Source organism: Sorex fumeus, unplaced genomic scaffold, assembly GCF_029834395.1.
Source record: "Sorex fumeus unplaced genomic scaffold, SorFum_2.1 ptg000024l, whole genome shotgun sequence".
NCBI classification, from domain to species: Eukaryota; Metazoa; Chordata; class Mammalia; order Eulipotyphla; family Soricidae; genus Sorex; species Sorex fumeus.
In genome coordinates, this window is record NW_026606081.1 from 15,392,296 (window position 1) to 15,410,587 (window position 18,292).

General features: G+C 49.6%; 1 protein-coding gene and 1 pseudogene across 1 annotated transcript in view; one reads left to right on the forward strand and one right to left on the reverse strand.

Annotated features, from left to right (window-relative positions):
• The window catches only part of PAPSS1 (3'-phosphoadenosine 5'-phosphosulfate synthase 1), a 70,913-nt gene that overhangs the window by 20,987 nt on the left and 31,634 nt on the right, over positions 1–18,292 (forward strand). The window contains exons 5-9 of the mRNA XM_056113980.1: positions 1,859–1,977; positions 11,197–11,310; positions 13,482–13,593; positions 15,948–16,153; positions 16,655–16,790. Coding sequence (XP_055969955.1) covers positions 1,859–1,977; positions 11,197–11,310; positions 13,482–13,593; positions 15,948–16,153; positions 16,655–16,790 — 687 coding nt within the window. The remainder of the gene's footprint in view (positions 1–1,858; positions 1,978–11,196; positions 11,311–13,481; positions 13,594–15,947; positions 16,154–16,654; positions 16,791–18,292) is intronic.
• LOC130023671 (nucleoside diphosphate kinase A-like) lies at positions 608–1,713 on the reverse strand (annotated as a pseudogene).

The following is an 18,292-nucleotide window of genomic DNA, read 5'->3' on the forward strand; positions in this document are numbered from 1 at the left end:
TATAACAGATAGGAAGGAAAACACTCAGGTTCTTTCTTTTTGTTTGTTTCTGATGGGCAGTGCAAGGCGGAGCTTCCGAGCAGCATTTGCAGCAGGGAAGCACAGTCAGGTGGGGTTTTGTTTTATTTTTAATTTTTATTTATTTATTTGGGCTGGAGCAATAGCACAGCGGTAAGGCGTTTGCCTTGCACGCAGCCAACATGGCCGACCCGAATTCGATTCCTCCGCCCCTCTCGGAGAGCCCAGCAAGCTACCGAGAGTATCTTGCCCGCATGGCAGAGCCTGGCAAGCTCCCCGTGACGTATTCGATATGCCAAACACAGTAACAACAAAGTCTCCAATGGAGATGTTACTGGGCCTGCTCGAGCAAATCGACGAACAATGGGAGGGCCTTTACCGTTACCTTTTATTTATTTATTTATTTATTTTGGAATGAAACGTTTTAACTTGACGGCAGCACTTAACACTGTACCGGGAGCACCCCTGGCTCCCAGAATTTCCCTCTGTAATGTTGGGAAGTTCTGAGATGACTAGAACCCAACCTGTGGCTGGGTTCCTGGATGAGCGACAAGGACATGGAGAAGAGCAAACTGGTGATGTGTCCCGCTCATTGGTAGATCCAGTTCTGGGCACAGCTCTTGTGGCTGACTAGCTCCTCGGGGCTGAACCATAGGCCAATCTTCTACTCTGTACACTCCACGGAGTTGCTGCCATGGATGATGTTCCTGTCAACTTGGATGCAGAAGTCCCCTCGGATGGTTCCAGGCTTAGAGTCCGCTGGGTTGGTCTCCCCGAGCATCACTCGGCCTGTCTTCACAACATTCAGACCCTCCCAGACCATGGCGACCATTGGCATGTACTTCACTGGGCCACCAAAGAACGGGCGGTCCTTTAGGTCAATGTGGTGTTCCTTAAGGAGGTCTTCAGAAACCTGGATGAACTTTATACCAACAAGGCGGAATCCCTTCAGCTCAAAATGCTTATGATCTTGCCCGTGAGCCCGAGCTGGACCCCATCCAGCTTGATGGCAATGAAAGTTTTCTCACAGTTGGTTGGCCATGGTCCCTTGCAGCAGACACTCTCAAGCTTCAGCGCTGCCGCCACCTGCACCCGTTATTTTATTTTATTTTAATTTTTAAGAGGACTGGAGCGATAGCACAGTGGGTAGGGCGTTTGCCTTGCATGCGGCTGACCCGGCCGACCTGAGTTTGATTCCTTCGCCCCTCTCAGAGGGCCTGGCAAGCTACTGAGAGTATCCCGCACGCATGGCAAAGCCTGGCAAGCTACCCATGACGTATTCGATATGCCAAACACAGTAACAACAAGTCTCACAATGTTACTGGGCCCGCTTGAGCAAATTGATGAACAATGGGAGAACAATGATTGACTGATTTTGTATTGAATGGTGTGAGATACATAGTTACAAAGTTGTTCATGATCAGGTTTCAGTCATGCAATGTTCCAACACCTGTCCCTTCACTAGTGTGTATTTCCCACCACCAGTGTCCCCAGGTTCCCTTCTGTCTCCCTCCCTCCGCCCCCAGCCTGCCTCAATGGCAGGTACTTTTCTTCCTTCTCTCTCTCTTGCTCTCTCTCTTTCTCTCTTTCCTTTTGGGCATCACGGCTTTCACTGTAAGTACTGAGATGTTATATTTATCCCTCGCTATTCTCAGCATTCAGTTCTCTTCCAGAGTGATCACCTCCCACTACCATTGTCCTACTGGTCCCTTCTCTACCCCAGCTGCCTGCTCCCTGCGACTATAGCAAGCTCCCAGCCGTGGGCCAGTCCTCCATGCCCTGAGAAACACGGAGTTTAATTTTGACTTCCCCTCCCCTCTCTCACTGGCACTGTTCTTAGGTTTCACCGGGATCGATTCCGAGTATGAAAAACCCGAGGCCCCGGAATTGGTGCTGAAAACAGACTCCTGCGACGTCAATGACTGTGTCCAGCAGGTCGTGGAGCTTCTGCAGGAGCGGGTGAGAGCGACAGGGTGGCTGGTGGGGGGTGGGGGCGGTCATGGCACCTCGTGGGAAACGGGTTCCGGCAGCGCGAGGTAGAGGATGCAGTGATGCGTCCTGTGTCCTCTAGGGAACTTGGGGGGTGTGGGGTGCGCTGTGTCTGTGGAGAGTGTGTAGGAGCCCAGAGGGTGAGCGGTCGGGGACAGGAAGCCAAGGGACCCATGTCCTCCCAGTCATTTTCCTGTCTGCCTTCTGGAGAGGAGTCTGTTTTGGCCTATCGGCTCTGCGGCATACCCCGGTTCTGCCATGTGTGCTATGTGAGCCGGCTTTCCTGCACGTCAGGAGGCCTGGACTTTCCTGGTGCCAACGGCTGGTTTCTCTGCTTGGCCCAGAGGGAGGGAAGGACCTCCCTGGGGTCTGAGTAACTGGATGCTGCCCAGAGCACGGGCACCCATACAGCCCTCAGCATTAGCTCCAGTCTTCGACTCTCCCCCTGTTTGTTTTCAGGCACTGTGAGATGCCGTGCTGTTGCGAGAGAATGTCAGCAGTGTAACAGCAGTCTCAAGTTTAGAAGTCACTTTTCCTTCCTCCCCACTCTTTTCTTTTTTCTTTTCTTTTTCTTTTTTATTGGATCACCATGAGATACAATTACAGACTTTCATGTTTGAGTTTCAGCCCTACAATGATCGAACACCCATCCCTCCACGAGTGCACATTCTCCACCACCAACGTCGCCAGTATCCGCCTCCATCCCACCCTTATTCCTGCCTCTAGGGCAGACAATTTCCCCCATACTCTCTCTGTACTTTGGGGCATTATGGTTTGCAGTACAGATACTGAGAGGCCATCATGTTGGTCCTTTATCTACTTTCAGCACACATCTCCTATCCCGAATGATCCCTCCAACCATCATTGACTTAGTGGTCCCTTCTCTATCCCAGCTGCCTTCTCCCCCAGCTCATGAGGCAGGCTGCCAACCGTGGGCATTACCTGTTTTTTTTTTTTTTATAATTGGTTCTTAGGTGTTTTACAACACCTGAGGAAAAAAGCCCATAGATGTTCCCGACTTCAGGCTGGAGCTTGGGGCTCCCTGAAGCCATCCTCGGGCTATGGGTGGTTCCTACAGTGAAACATCAGAGGGATGTGAAGTCCCCCCCCCCGCCCCAGGAGCACTGAGCAGCCTCCCTGCATCCCTTCTGCCTCTCCTTTATTTCTGAGCCTCTTTGGGGTCCTGCCCACAGCAGTGTCCTTTGAGTTGGACACTTTTCCTCCAGAAGAACCTTTTTATTTTGCATTGGGCGCATGACTTTGTAAAACTCTGAACTTGAGAAACTTCTGCAGCTCTTGTGTTAGGCTGGAACAGCACAGAGCAGCCGGCCCATCCTCCCCAGCTCCTCGCAGAATGCAGACGGCAGCTTCCCCGCCGCACCATCCGCTGGGTGATTTAGATCGCTCATGCTTCCACCTCTTGGTCTTCTCGGGTTCTGTTCTGGATTCCATTCCGTGTACAGGTCTGAGCTGGATTTTAAATGGGATTCTGTGACAGGAAGACACTGCGCCCCTGCTCTGTGATGCTCAGGGCTCTGGGACTCAGCATCCCTCTTGCTTCCCCGTGGCGGGGTGGTGAAACATCTTGGGTAAACGGCTCCTGCTGCTCTCCGGTTTTCTAACACCCCCAAGCCTGAGCTTTTCTGCACCATCACCCACAAGTGGCCACGCAAAGACGGGGCAGCTAGGAGAGATTTCTGAATATGCAGCAAGCAAAGATGAATACCCTGTCAGGAACTGAGATGGTCCTGGCAGTGCTCACCTGGTGGAAGGGGTCACGGGTGTTGAAAGATTTAAGAAGCCCCGATCTGTGTCCCTTATTCCACCCGACTGCCACCACATCTTTCTAAAGTGACTCGAATCCAGTGGTTTTCCACCTTGTTTGTTGTTGTTGTTTTTGATATCCGTAGACCAGTGAAAATAGAAATTTGGTGTGGACAGAAATGAGCCATCCAAGCCATCATTTATGCCAAGGGTATTTGTATATCAGTATTTATATGCCAGCATCTATGGCGGTCCTGGTACATGATCCAAGTGTATCATGTATTCAGCAGTAATAGCTTCTTCACAGACCAGCAGGAAATTTCTGCAGGGTAATGGATTGAATTCTTTCCCGCTTTTGCTCTAAAACACTGATTTTCCCCTTGGTTTAGGGAATAAAGGTGATTTTTGTCAAGGGGCTCTCCAGTCTACTCCCAGTGGTCTGTTTTCTTATTAAAGTCCTTCGGGATTCCACTGGAACATTTGCTTCTTTGGTTTGCTCTGTTTGTCTCAGTCTCTTTGGCCTTGTTCCGGTTTTATTTGTTCATGACCAGTGATCATGTGAATTAGTCTTTGTTTGATAAAGATATTGCTCTGTATTATGCCTGATAGAGGAAATCTGAAGGCTGGACTATTGCAGTCTGTGTTTGTAAAAGAAGGATCAGTGGGAAGCGGCGTCTGGAGGGTCCGGTTATGAGGAGGCAGGTTCTGTGTCTTTTATCAAATTGTAATTGTGATGATTCGAGCCTGGTGAACAGTGAGTGCGGGCAGCTTGCCGTGCCCACGTCAGAGCTGCTGTTCACGGCACAGACACTGCTCCTGTTTTGTTCTGTGTTTTGCTTATGAGTCACACCCAATGAGGCTCAGGGGTTGCTCCTGGCTCTGCACCCAGGAGTCAACTCCTGGCAGTGCTTGGGGGACATATGGGGTGCTGGGGAGCAAACCTTGGTCAGGCGCATGCAAGGCGAATGCCTTCTCCCCCTGGACTATCGCTCTGGCTCCAGACACTACATCGCTTTGTCTAAAATAATGGCTCTTGCAGAAGGTTTGGATGCTGGTTAGCGGTTATAGGGCGCCTTTTGAACCCAGGTGTGTACATTTCGCAGACTCCTGGCACTCTCGCTAGAATGTGCTGTGGTGCGAATAGGAACTCGTGTTTTCCCTGGGAACCAGAACCTCTACAAGAGTCTTCTTGTTGCCCTCTCAAGATGATCTGGAGGCAGCCTGCGGCATCTCCTGGGGGTGCTGTTATGTCCTGAAACTTGCTACGTGATCTCATGCACCTTGTTGCCAGGCGAGTAATGCTTTGCTCGGGGGCTCAAACCTAAGCAGTAAATAGGCAGAGCGGTTCGTCACTGTGTGTCAACAGCACTTCATTCCTAGAATAATAAAGCGCTGCCAGCTCCAGCTCCTTCTGACTCTGTTAGACTTGGGAGGGTCCCCCCTGCCTGCTGACACCCCATGGCTGCCCCGCCCGTCGGTCCCCACGCGCCCTGGGCCGTTGCTCCCGCTGATCTGCCAGACAGAAGCAGGCTGGCGGCAGTCCCGGGTTCCAGGCATTTGCTGCTCCGCTCCCAACCCCCCCCCCCCCACTGTCCCTTCACCATCGTCCCCATTTTCCCAGCCACCCCTCCAGCCTGCTCCCGTAGCAGCCCACAGTCACTTATTTTCTATTAACATTAATTTCTATTAACATATTAACTCTTAATATTTATTTCTATTAACCACTAACTGGCTAACAGAATGATCAGAAATATTTCCATAGACGAAAATTTGTGAAACGTGTTGTGTCTCGCAGGGGGACATGAAGGCCTTGTCTGAGGGGTTAGGGATCTCTGAAGGTCAGCCCTCTGTGCTTGTGTTTCTGTTGGGATGGGTTGTCTTCTGCAGTCAGCCCCGCCAGTATTCTAGAGTTTGGAGGTGAGCAGAAAATCTTGAATATTTAACTGGGAAGTCTTGCAGCAGAGGCATGGCTGCGGCTCTGGGGCACTGGTGTGGTGGTTGGTGCTTTGGGAAGTATGGGAGGAGGGAGAAGGTTGGCCAGATCCCTGCTGTCCCAAATGATATCCCTAATTCCCTCATTCCACTCCCAGACAGAATACGGGAGCGGGGCCAGAGTGATAGTACAGCAGTTAGGGTGTTTGCCTTGCATGCTGCTTACTCAGTTCAATCCCCAACATCCCGTAGGGTCCCCTGAGCGCCGCCAGGAGTAATTCCTGAGTGCAGAGCCAGGAGTGACTCCTGAGCATTGCCGGGTGTGACCCCCTCCACCACCTCAAAAAAAAAAAAAACCAAAGAAGAAAGAAATCAGGGAGATCGCCTCTCCTGACTCCGAGAAGGCCTGAAGCATAAAACTTAAAATTAAGGCCTTTGTAGTTGTGAGTCACTAAGGCTTAAGAGAGAATAGGTCATTTCACAAAGTCCCTCTTCATTTTCCCTGTCCTTATTGCTGACGCACCCGAGGGCCTGGAATGTGGCTTTAATGGAGGTATTTGGCTTCCTGCTCCCGAGGGAGGTCCGGGCGGCTCCCCGTCTTCACCCTAGGTCCTGATGACTCCCCCTCTTCCGTAGCACCCGCCTGATGTGTCCCCAGGGTAGACACAGCAGGTAGCTCCCAGCTCTGACTTCCTTCTCCACCTCTTTTTTTTTTTTTTTGGCGGCGACATCTGGTTGTGTTCTAGGTTTGTATCAGGGGCTGCTTGGGGGCTACTTCCTGTGCTGGGAACCACTGGGGGTCCCGTGAGGGAGCCCAGGGACCCACTGGTGACACCTGTGCTCGAGGACTCGAAAGAGAACTCTCTTGTGTGTTGTTTCTTGGTGGCCTGGGACAGTGTGGTGCAGTCCTGTGAAAGTGAATGCCCTCCATCCCGGGTACTGGCTGGTTTCCGTTGAAACCAGGGTGCGTGTGAGACTGTGGGGAGCAGCATCTCTCTAGTCTGTTCTGGTAAATCGCCGGGGAGGCCCTGGAGTGTGGAGACTCCTGGGAGCTGGGAGTAGGCTGTGGGGGTGCCCTGAGTGGCCGCTGCCTTCACTGGTGCACATTGCGGCCCCTTCCGTGGTAGTTTGGACTCCCCCCCCCCCCCCCCCCCCGCCCCGTCTCTGTCAGCAGAAGTGCCACGTGGATCAGCTACCCTATTAGAATCTGTGTTTGCAGACTGCGCTTGCATTGGTTTCCCCTAAAATGAGGAAGTCTGTGGCTGTTGTAAGGCCCCCGCTGTTGCACCCACACCTCAGCTGGACACTCTGGCCTCTCCTCTCTACCAGCTTGTAGGCAGCAACAACCAATGGGGCTCCTTTCAACAGCTCTCTTTAATTTTGTCATTCATCTTGGGGATGAAATTGTGGGTTTGGGAGTGACGTGTGTGTTCGGAGTCACCTCGTCCCTGTCGCCAGAGGCCCGGCCCCATTCTCCCCATGATGCTTTTTACCCAGCAATGGCCTTGACTGTGTGAGAAGAATCGGCTTGGTGTGCGCTGGGCGAGTGGTGTTCAGGATGCCATGTCGGGGCCACGTACACGCTGTGGGTCCCTCCTTACCCCTTCCCGTGGGCCTCAGGAACACGATTAGAAGAGGTGAGGTGGTCTGGAATGGAAACACTGAATTTTTAAAATATTTTGTCAGAGTGTCATTCTTTCCTTAATGTGCTTCAGCTGCCGTGTTTTGAGTCGAGGGACGCGAAGACGCTTTCCCAAGCGCCTTTTTCCCCCAGAACGGGCACTAGAGGGCCTTCTGGCACCGCCGTGGCTGTGCGCACTGGCTGCTGGTTTCAATCTCAAGTGGTATTTTAAATGCTGTTTTTAAATCGACTTAGGAACTCTAGATTTACTCATTCTATAAATGAGTTAAAGGTTTGTCTTTTTTATGAAATGATGGTTCAGTGTTGGAGTGGATCTGATGGCGCGCCGAGGCCAGGCCCCACGGAGCCGCGTGTGGTGGTGGCCCTCTCTGCCCTCGTGTCGGAGGTAATAGGAGGGTCACCGTTACACAAGAGCACGAGCAAGCTCGAGGGTTCCAATCTGTCGAGCAGATTTGGCTCCAGAAAAAAGGACAGAAAATACTTAAAGGGAAGCCTTTCAAATGTGGACTCACTTTGTTTATTGACATGTTCAGAGTTCTTCAGGGACACGGAACAGCGAAGGCATGGGCTGTTTCAGGCAGTGAGGGCAGTTATCTGCTCTGCCTGCCAGTGTCCAGAGAATCACAAAGAGTCCAGTTTCTTGCAGCAAAGAGGTGGAGAGAACTTAGGTTACCTTAGATTATGTTTCCATTTAAGCAAAAGATAAAAAGTCTTTTTTTTTTAACTCTTTTTTTTTTTTTGCTTTTCTTTTTGTTTTGTTTTTTTATTTTTTTGGGTCACACCCAGAGATGCTCAGGGGTTACTCCTGGCTCTGCACTCAGGAATGACTCCTGGCAGTGCTCAGGGGAACGTTTGGGATGCTGGGGATTGAACTCGGGCCAGCTGCGTACAAGGCAAACGCCCTACCCGCTGAACTGTCACTCCAACCCCAAGATAAAAAAAGTCTTGAGAACCCATGTTACTTTAAAATAATTGGTTTCTGTTTGGGGAAACACATCCAGCTGTGCTCAGGCATTACTCTTGTCTCTGTGCTCAGGGATCACTCCCAGGGGTAACCAAGGGACCATATGAGGTACCAGGGGCTGAACCAGGCAAGCAGGCACCTGACCCACTGTACTTGTCTCCAGTCCCTAGGCGTTTCTCAGAGTTAAGTATCTCTCGGCCTGTCTTATTGATGGAGACACGAGACTCGTCTGTCTCCACACTCTGTCAGGTGCACCCTCGAGCCTTCTTAGCTCAGTGCTTGGTGACTGGGGCAGGGAAAATGAGAGGTTTAGCTCTGGGACCGCTCGTTCCTGGCCTGGCTTGGGACCGATTTTTGTTTCAAAGGATCTTTCCTGAAACCAAGGGTTTTATGTTTGCAAGTTACAGAAGAACATACTGTTTTCTCCCACAGACTCTGTCTCTGGAAACCCTCATGACTCCAAGCGAAATGGATAACTCATGTGGCAGGGCCTCTGCGTTCTGTTGTCCAGAGATCTTGTCTCACTTTGAGGTGGTTTTGCTCCTTTTAGCTATTTAGTAGTGGTTTTGGAAACTGAAAGGATTTGTCACCAGAATATACTAGAAATGGGCTGTGTCTGCATTTCTAAAATTCTTTTTGTTCCTGATTTGCGCCTTTTCTTTGCACATGGGGTCTGCCTAGAAGGTTCCTTGCTCCTCTCGATGCGTACTGTTACGTCTGCGTTCATTCCCAAAGTGTTCCCTTTTGGTCGCATTTTAGAAGAGAAAAACAACAGCCACCTCTTGAACTTTTTCTCAGGTTTTGGGTAGGTGACAGAATAAATCTGTATCTTAAGTTGGGAGGCTAACATTTATTTTAAGATACTGCTAGCTATGAAAGGGTTTTATAAAATGCTTATAATGGAAAAAGTATTTTGCTCAAAGTAAGAAAAACACATTCCTTCTTTCCCGAAAAGAAAGTTGTTAAAGCCTCTGAGTTTAAACATAAAAAGCGCCTCACAGTAAAGCACATTCATCTTCAAGCTGGGCCATAAAACCAGACTCGGCAAACGGCAGCTCAGCTGTGCCTGGAGTGTGGCTGGCCAGTTTGGAGAGCATGGGGACCTCCGGAGGGCCTCCACTCCTGCATGGGAAGCCATCTCTTTCCTGACTAAAGTCCCATCATCTGTGAAATGGGACTTAATAGTAGTACCTGCCTCCAAAGTGTACTGAGGGGCCTATGATTTAATATAAATGTGGAGTGCTTAGCGCAGTCTGGACAAAGAATGCAACACACCGAAGCACTGAAGTCTGATTTATTGTTTAGTTACTGTGTGGTGAATGCATCAAAGACTGGAGAGCTGGGATTTGGGGGCCAGTGATTGACTTCTCTTGGGCCTTAATGTCCTCTTCTGTAAATGGGCAGGATGGCATGAAGAGCCAGTGAACGAACTCATCCAGCGCCCTAGGACAGTGCATTAATTGCTGTGCAGTTAACGTTAACCCCTGCAGTTTAGGGATTCTAAATTATGTCATTTCACCGCAACTCTGTAGTGTTCTGTATTTCACCACATCTTCATTGCGTCCTGTTTTTAAGCAAATCCAGCACAGTTCAAAAGGCTTCATGTAATGAAAAGACCCCACATTTTTGCAAAAACATGAAACACCATGAATCTGTGATAATAGCAAGCTCTGTGGTGGTTATATGGTGAGTTGCAGCCTGTGTGGGTGTATAAACAAGTATATGTGTAAGCACACGTATTCTCAACACCTGTGAGACCTGCTCTGACTTTCGACTTTCAGGAATCTCCTCATGCCACACACACTACACCCCTTCCCCTCCCCCCCCTTGGCCCTCCCAGACCTCCCGTATTTCAGGTGCCAGTCATTTTTCATCTGTGCCACTGGCAAGTAGTCTCTCCCTTTTCACACGTCATATTAGGTGGGGCCAAAGGCGCCGTTACGTAAGCCCGGCAGGTGAGAGGGAAGTTGGTGTGGTTCTGTGTCCTGTGTGGCAAAACGAAACAGGTGGGTCACACTGGAACATTCTCTGCAGAAAAACAGGTTATTCACTGTATTGGGAAAGGAGTACCTAAAAAAACTAAACAGCAACAAAGCAGACTGTGGCTTCATTGACACGAGTGATAACCATGCAGGAAGCGGACTCATTAAAGACTGTAGTGAGCGTATTTGTCCTGTTGCCGTGCTGTTACCACTCACTCAAGGTCACCTCTTCTCAATTGCCTGATACAATTTATGTGTTAAGTTTCTAGTGAAGTAAGTTGGTTTTTATTTAACGTAATTTAATTTGAAAGAAATGAGGGGAGAGAAAAAAAAAGAGGTACGTGTTCAAGAGAAAACATGAGCTTCTCCAGAGTGGAAAAGGCCCCATAATAATATTTTTTGTGGGGTTCAGTGCTCAGGGATCATTCCGGCAGGCTCCAAGGACTGTCTTGGGTTTGATCCTGGCCTGGCTCGCACCCTGTCCCGTCGCCCTGCCTCCTCTGTTGGCCGATGTTAACATAGACGGCCCATCCTGGGAATTTCTCCTTTTCTCTAGAGAATGGGGTATTTTACTGACAGAGTTCTTGGATGTGTGTTGTTTTCCAGCTTGTGAATGGCTGGCAGGAGAGTTGATTGGGGTGGCCTGATGCTCAGTGCTCCTTCCCTCACCCCGCTTTTCTTGCTGTCTTTGGTTGCCACCTGGCTTCCCTTGGGGAATATTCCTTCACTGCTTGGGGATCCCTCTTGCTGGTGCTCAGGGGCCTAGTGTTGGGGATTGAACCAGGCTCTGTTGCACGTTCTGTTTTTCTGGCTCCATCAGGACCCTCGTATGTTTCTTTATTAGCGTCTCACCCTGGTGGAGAACTGTAGGCTGCCGGCTCACCTTTGGTTGTTCTTTGTTGTAGGATATTGTACCCGTGGATGCCTCTTACGAAGTCAAGGAGCTGTATGTGCCAGAGAATAAACTTCACTTGGCGAAGACAGATGCAGAAACCTTACCAGCACTGAACATTAGTAAAGTAAGTTCCTCACTGCTCCTCCTCCCAAGGGGGTTAGCGTGCTACACTGTGTGAAAGGAGAAAGAAAGATGTCGTGCCCCAAACTTCTGGGTTTAGAGACAGAGCTTGTCCAAATCCCCCATAAGAAGAGATTATCTGATGCACTTGGTGCGATTGTCTTTGATCAGAGCCAAGATATATGGCATCCGTGGGAGAGGGAGAGTTGGAAAGAGTCCATCTGTGTGCGTGACATCTGCACAGGTCACAGATATATGCCACAGATACACACACACACAAACCACAGACCACGTATGTTGCCACTCAATTACATGCATACTGCGTGCCTGTAAGCATACCACATGTATATACACATATATGTCACATAATCTTTACATGTCACACACCTCACACATATACACAATATACTCACATGCATACACACCTGCACATACACACACACGAACCAATGTTCAGAATCTAGAGTGATCAGATTCTACATTGCAGAAAGATCAGAGCATTTTCAGTGCAGTTATTTGTTCCTTGTATGACATTAAAAAATTACATGCATATCACGGTCACGGTCCTCCTGTTGTTCATGGATTTGCTCTAGTGGGCCCAGTAACGTCTCCATCATGAGACTTGTTGTTACTGTGTTTGGCATATCGAGTACGTCACCAGCAGCTTGCCATGCTCTGCCGTGCGGGCGAGATACTCTCGGTAGCTTGCCGGGCTCTCCGAGAGGGGAGGAGGAATCGAACTCGGGTCGGCCATGTTGGCTGCATGCAAGGCAAACGCCCTGCCGCTGTGCTATCGCTCCAGCCCATAATTGTTTATAAATTATGTATATTAATTTTATGGCCATAAAATTTATATATAAATGTACATTTATAATTCATAATTATATATATATATAATATAAATGTGCCCTAAGTTTCCTCACAGTTATGCTCATTGGAAGACTGAGATGGTGGAGGTGGTGATCTCATCGCTGTGATCTGGTCACTGTGTCCTCCCAGGATGTAGCCAGAGCACTGGGGTCTTTTGTGAGGACGCTTACTCTCATCACCTCTCCAAACCTTCCTCACCTCCCCACAAACCCCATCAGCACAGCCAACCACGGTTAGGACTTGGCATCAGAGTCTGAGAGGGTCACATACGTTCCGTCCACCACAGACCCTAACAGGATCCCAGTGGAGACAAGTCGTGGAGTTGGAAGAATAGAATGAGCTGTGATGTAGCTCACAGGCAAAGCATTCACCTCATGTGCGTGAGGCCCTGGGTTCTATCCCCAGCACCATGAGAAAAACAATTTTTAAAAATAAAAATAAATAAGAGGATAGTTTGAAAATAAATGAATGTGGTGTGTGAACATAATTTTTCCTGTGACTTTAAGGAGGGGAATATGAGGCTGTTTCCTTTCTTTGTGGTACTGGCCACATACTTTGGGAATAAGTGGGAAGGTATATGTGCCTGGTTACCGGTGATCAGGTACCCTGCCTTTTCTCATCGGAGAATGATAATTGTTTGTATCTGTATTTTCTCAGTCCCTCCACATTGATCCATATCAGAGGTTCGAGAAGGAACTCAGGGGGCCCAGAGCGATAGTGCAGCCAATCATGCATTTCCTTGCACAGGGCTGACCCACGTTCAATCCCCAGCACCCCCATATGGTCCCTGAGCCCCCCAGGAGGGATCCTTGGGCTCTGAGCCAGGAGTAAGCCCTGAGCACCACTGGGCGTGGCCCCAAAAGACAATGTCAAAAGCACATCATGTTGGTTGAGGGAAGTGTACCTGTGTCATTGATGAGGCACTTTTCATGTAAATATTTTCATTTAAGCATTGCTTTGATTGAGGGCATCCATCACCACGGTGTATTGTCTCTGCTGAAAACACAAATCCATCACCAGTTCACCTTATGGTTGTGGCACGATCTTCGTTTCATGAAGTTTTCCAGGTCTCAGAGGTTTTGAAGTCAGAATCACTGGTGTCAGAGCAGCTGTTTCTGAGAGCTGCTTCGGACCCTGCTGCTACAGTGCAGGAGCAGGAATGTGCGTTTTCCCAGTAACCCCACTCCTCACTAGATTCCCCTAAGCTCTAGTCATTCTTGAAGGGTTTTGTTCCGTCTTTTCACATTGCTGCTTTTCCCAGTAAGGGCAGGTGTGGAGTGTCACCTTTTCTTGCCCTTCCCCCAGGTGGACATGCAGTGGGTCCAGGTTCTGGCTGAAGGTTGGGCCACCCCGCTGAATGGCTTCATGAGGGAGCGGGAGTACTTGCAGTGCCTTCACTTCGACTGTCTTCTGGATGGTAAGACCTTCGTCTTTCAGTAGCACATTGTGAGTGAAAAGAGCCCCTACCCTGAGGGTGTCTCGTGCAGGAGCGAAATCTCGTCCTGTGTGCTGGAAGTGAACCGGAAGATCTTTTCCCCATTTCTTTGTTTCCCTGGTTGTGATTCATGGCAAATAGGGGGAAGGAGAATCTAGGGAGTAGGGCTGAAAATGGATTGAAAAACCAAATAGTTCCCCGAGGCCACATTCATCTCCTCTCTGTGGGAACCTCTAGAAAAGTCTAAGCTTGCTCTGCACTCGCCATCCTGCCATGGGTATGTGGGCATTGGGTAAGAACTCAGAGAGCACATGTTAAGGAGCCCTGACAGAGCTGGGTCTGAGGGTGCTCTCTTGTGTCTATAAAAACCAAACCTCATTGCCAAATCAGATGGCATTCAGTATAATGTGATGGCATTCCACTCCCTTAAATTTTGTATACTTACTGGAAAGTTTGGGCTGGAGCGATAGCACAGCAGTAGGGCGTTTTCGTTGCATGCGGCCGACCCAGGTTTGATTCCTCCATCCCTCTCAGAGAGCCCGGCAAGCTACCGAGAGTATCTTGCCCGCATGTCAAAGCCTGGTAGGCTACCTGTGGCGTATTCAATATGCCAAAAACAGTAACAGCAAGTCTCACAAATTGTTGTGAGACATTACTGGTGCCCGCTCGAGCAAATGGATGAACCAATGGGAGGACAGTGCAGACAGTGCCATTGGAAAGTTTAGTTTGCTACATTAAAACATATTTAAAAAATCATTTTTTAAATTGCATCATCATGAGATGGCCCATTACAAAGATGTTCATGATTGGGTTTCAGTCATACAATATTCCAACATCCATCCCTCCACCAGTGTACATTTTCTGGCACCAGTGTCCCCAAGTTTCTCTCCCACCTCCCACTCCCCACCTCCTGCCCCCAGCCTGCCTCTGTGGCAGGTGCTTTTCCTCTTTCTTTATCTCTCTCTCTCTCTCTCTCTCTCTCTCTCTCATCTTTTAAAAAGTCAAAGAATCCTACAAATACTCTGGTGTTCCTCAGGTGCTGGCTTTTAAATGCAGAGTGATTCCCCCATCTTCTCTGGAATTTTTATCACAGGAGCATCAGGGTTAGATACTGCTTTTTCATTTTCTTCCTTGGAACTATTGGTCATTGCTCTTTGGATTTCCTGTTTCAAAATGATTTAGTTGGGTTTGGTGCAAATCTTCCCATTAACTTTTGCTTTTAAACTAGACCTGATAGTAGTCATGTTAAAGCAGCCAAACACTTACTATCTTTGTTGGCATATTAGGTCCAGTAATGACATACTACAATCTCATTTAAAAAACAACTACAACACATCTTTTTGATATATAAATAAGACCCACATAGGAATTTGCCTTTTTAGTCTTTTTGGGGGATGCAAGGGCCATAACCAGCGGCGCTCAGGGCTACTCTTGCCTCTGTGCTCAGAAATCACTCCTGGTGGTACTCAACAGGACCAAATTTGGTGCCAGGATCAAACTAGCATCAAGCACTGGAACTCCTGCATTTTGTTTTTCTAACCATGAACAATTGAGTTCACAGCTTAGAAAAACCTGAGAACTTTGGGCCCAAAAGATATAAACTGAGAAAGTGGTCTGTGGTCTTTGTAAGTGGAGGCGGGGTGATGGCTGTTCGCTCTGCCTGTGGTCGCCAACCTTAGTTCCATGTGATGAAGAACCGAGACGTTAAGAAACAAAACACCTTTCTGGAGTTTTTGCGTTTTTGTTTCCCAGATTTAAGGGGAGCCAAAGATTCCAAGTAGACTCACAAAACTTGCTATTCAGCACGCAGTTCCCACCCCGCACCTGCACTCACCGCTGCATCATTCATTCCCAGCATGATTCCATAGCGCTTTAGGGACCTAGTCGGACCCTCTGTATTTGTGGCATTGACTGTACCGAAGGTTTCTGTGCCATCTGTCCTCCAGAAATGGAAATCTAGTTTTCAGTAAGAATTTCAATTTCCGTCCCCCGATCCCTGGACATCTTTCTCACCTCACTCATCTGGTGGAGGGGCTCAGTCTGTTTGGAGGGATGCTCGGTTTTAACCACTGATTCTTTCTTAAACAGTTTCTTTCATTTCTCTTTTCCCACTCAAAGAGATTCAGTGATAAGTATGACAGCCGAGTGTTGACCGCCTGCAGTCTTGCCTTTCTCCTCTGGGCTTTCCCCGGGATTTTCTGAGTGGGGTACCCACCCGGCACGGTCCCTGGCCACTGGGTGGATGGTGCAAGCCCGCCTGCCCTCTGCAGGGAAGGAGCACGGTGTGTGGCGAGTCCTCCGGCCATGCCGTGCCTTCCTCTCTCTGTGTCTCGCAGGGGGTGTCATTAACTTGTCGGTGCCCATCGTTCTCACGGCCACTTGTGAAGACAAAGAGCGACTGGATGGCTGCACGGCCTTCGCCCTGGTCTACGAGGGCCGCCGCGTGGCCATTCTCCGCAACCCGGAGTTCTTCGAGCACCGGAAGGAGGAGCGTTGCGCCCGGCAGTGGGGGACCACCTGCAAGAGTCACCCCTACATCAAGGTCTCCTCTTGCTCAGCCAGTCTTGGTGCAGGAACGTGGGGCATTTTGCAGTGTTGTGATGATCAGTTCGAAGCGTGTCATCTCTGGGCTTGGGGGCGGATCTGCTAGTGAGGAATGCAGCATTCAGGCCAGTGTGAGCACCCGGAAGGGGGGTCCCCCCAGATGCAGGGAAAGGGGCTGAGAGAGGCCCGGAAGCCTTTGAGAAGTGCCCATGTCCGATGGGTGTACGGAAAAGGGCAGTACCCGGGCAACACATTTTTTGGGTAACACACATCCAAGGAATGGAAGAATGTTTGTGTTGCTTCAAGAGTTCTTGTTGACGCTGGTTTTGTGTGTGTAAATGGGAGAGGTGTGTCTCTCCGTTGGGAAGTAAAAGCTGATTCGAGAGCTGTTCCATCCACAGAGTGAAAGTAATCTCCAACTGTCTTTAGCTTGTAGGAGAGAGAGGCCCACGATTCTCTGGAGCTTGGCTGGTGATGTTGTCTTCTTCTCCCTGTTTAGATGGTCATGGAGCAAGGTGACTGGCTGATCGGGGGAGACCTTCAGGTCTTAGACCGGATTTATTGGAATGACGGCCTTGACCAGTATCGCCTTACCCCCACGGAACTGAAGCAGAAGTTTAAGGATATGAATGCTGGTAAGATGTGGACTTTGTTTGCTTGTTTGGGGTCAGACCCAGCAATGCTCAGGGGTTACTCGTGGCTCTGCACTTAGGAATTACACCTTGCAGTGTTTGGGGGATCATACAGGGTGCCAGAGATCAAGTCTTGGGTTGGCCACGCAAAGGCTGACGTCCTCCCCGCTGAACAATTGCTCTGACCCAGATACTGACCAACTTATATCATTAACAAGTGACGTGAAGTCTCTGCTTGATGGGGATGTACCAGCTTCTCTTCCCTGACCTGCCTCTGCTTTGACTAAAATGTTACAGACAGTGATGAGTGGAGGTGTTTGCAACTGGGGCCCACATAGGGAAAAGTCGCTCTAAAACAACCTGTGTTGTTTGGTTATGTTGAGACAGTTTGTTTTTGTTTTGCTCTGATTTGGGGCCATTGCTGGGGGTCTCCAGGGTCCGCTGCTGGCTCTGTGTGCAGTGCCTCTCCCGGAGGTGCCTGGGGACATGTGTTCCAGGGCTAGCCCTGGGCATCCTGCCTGCATTTACTCCATTGACTGTCCCTCCCCGCACTGTCAGTGTGATTTGATCCAGCATTGCTTTACACACTGTGGACGATGAATCTTTAATAGATTGATCTTTTCTCGTGTGTATTTTAAAGCTTAGATGTTAAAAGTGAGTAGAACGATGAAAGAAGTTATTTGAAGAGAGTTTGCTCATCTCAATGTGCGTTTTATCTCAGAATGTCTTTTAATCGGGAGTGGGGAGATTTGGGGTTTGGGGCCACGCCCCATAGTGCTCAGAGATTACTCCCGGCTTGGTACTCAGGGATCACCCCTAGCTTTGTGCACAGGGTACTATATGGGGTGCCAGGGACTGAACCGGGTTAGCTGCATGCATGACAAGTCCCTTCACACCTGCGTTCTCCTTCCTGCCCCAGAATATCACATATGAAAGACATAGTTCACTGCAGGTAATACCAGAACAGCAGAGTATTTGCTGTTTGATGTTTGTTCCACAGATGTGTCTTGTGCTTCCTTGGTCTAGGGCTTGCCCAGTGCCAAGGATCCCCAGGTCAGTGACAGGAGCGGGTGGTGTCAGAGGGAGTGCCACTCAGTAGTAGCAGAGGGGTTGCCAGAAGGGGTTCAACGTGACTCCTGGTTGCAGGACTCAGGTGACTGAGGCAGTGGGGAGAGAGGGCACAGGTGCTGTTTTGTAACCCTGAGTCTAAAGTACTCCAGGATAGGAAGCTTTCAGTGGGGCTGTGTCATGGGGTCAGTCAGCAGGACTGTAACACGGGTCAGTCAGCAGGACTGTCACAGGGTCAGTCAGCAGGACTGTCATAGGATCGGTCAGCGGGACTGTCACAGGGTTGCTCAGTGGGACTGTCACAGGGTCGGTCAGCGGGACCATTAGAGGGGTCAGTCAGCAGGACCATCACAGGGTCAGTCAGCAGGACTCTCACAGGAGTCACTCAGCGGAACTGTCACAGGCGTCAATCAGCGGGACTGTCACAGGGTCAGTCA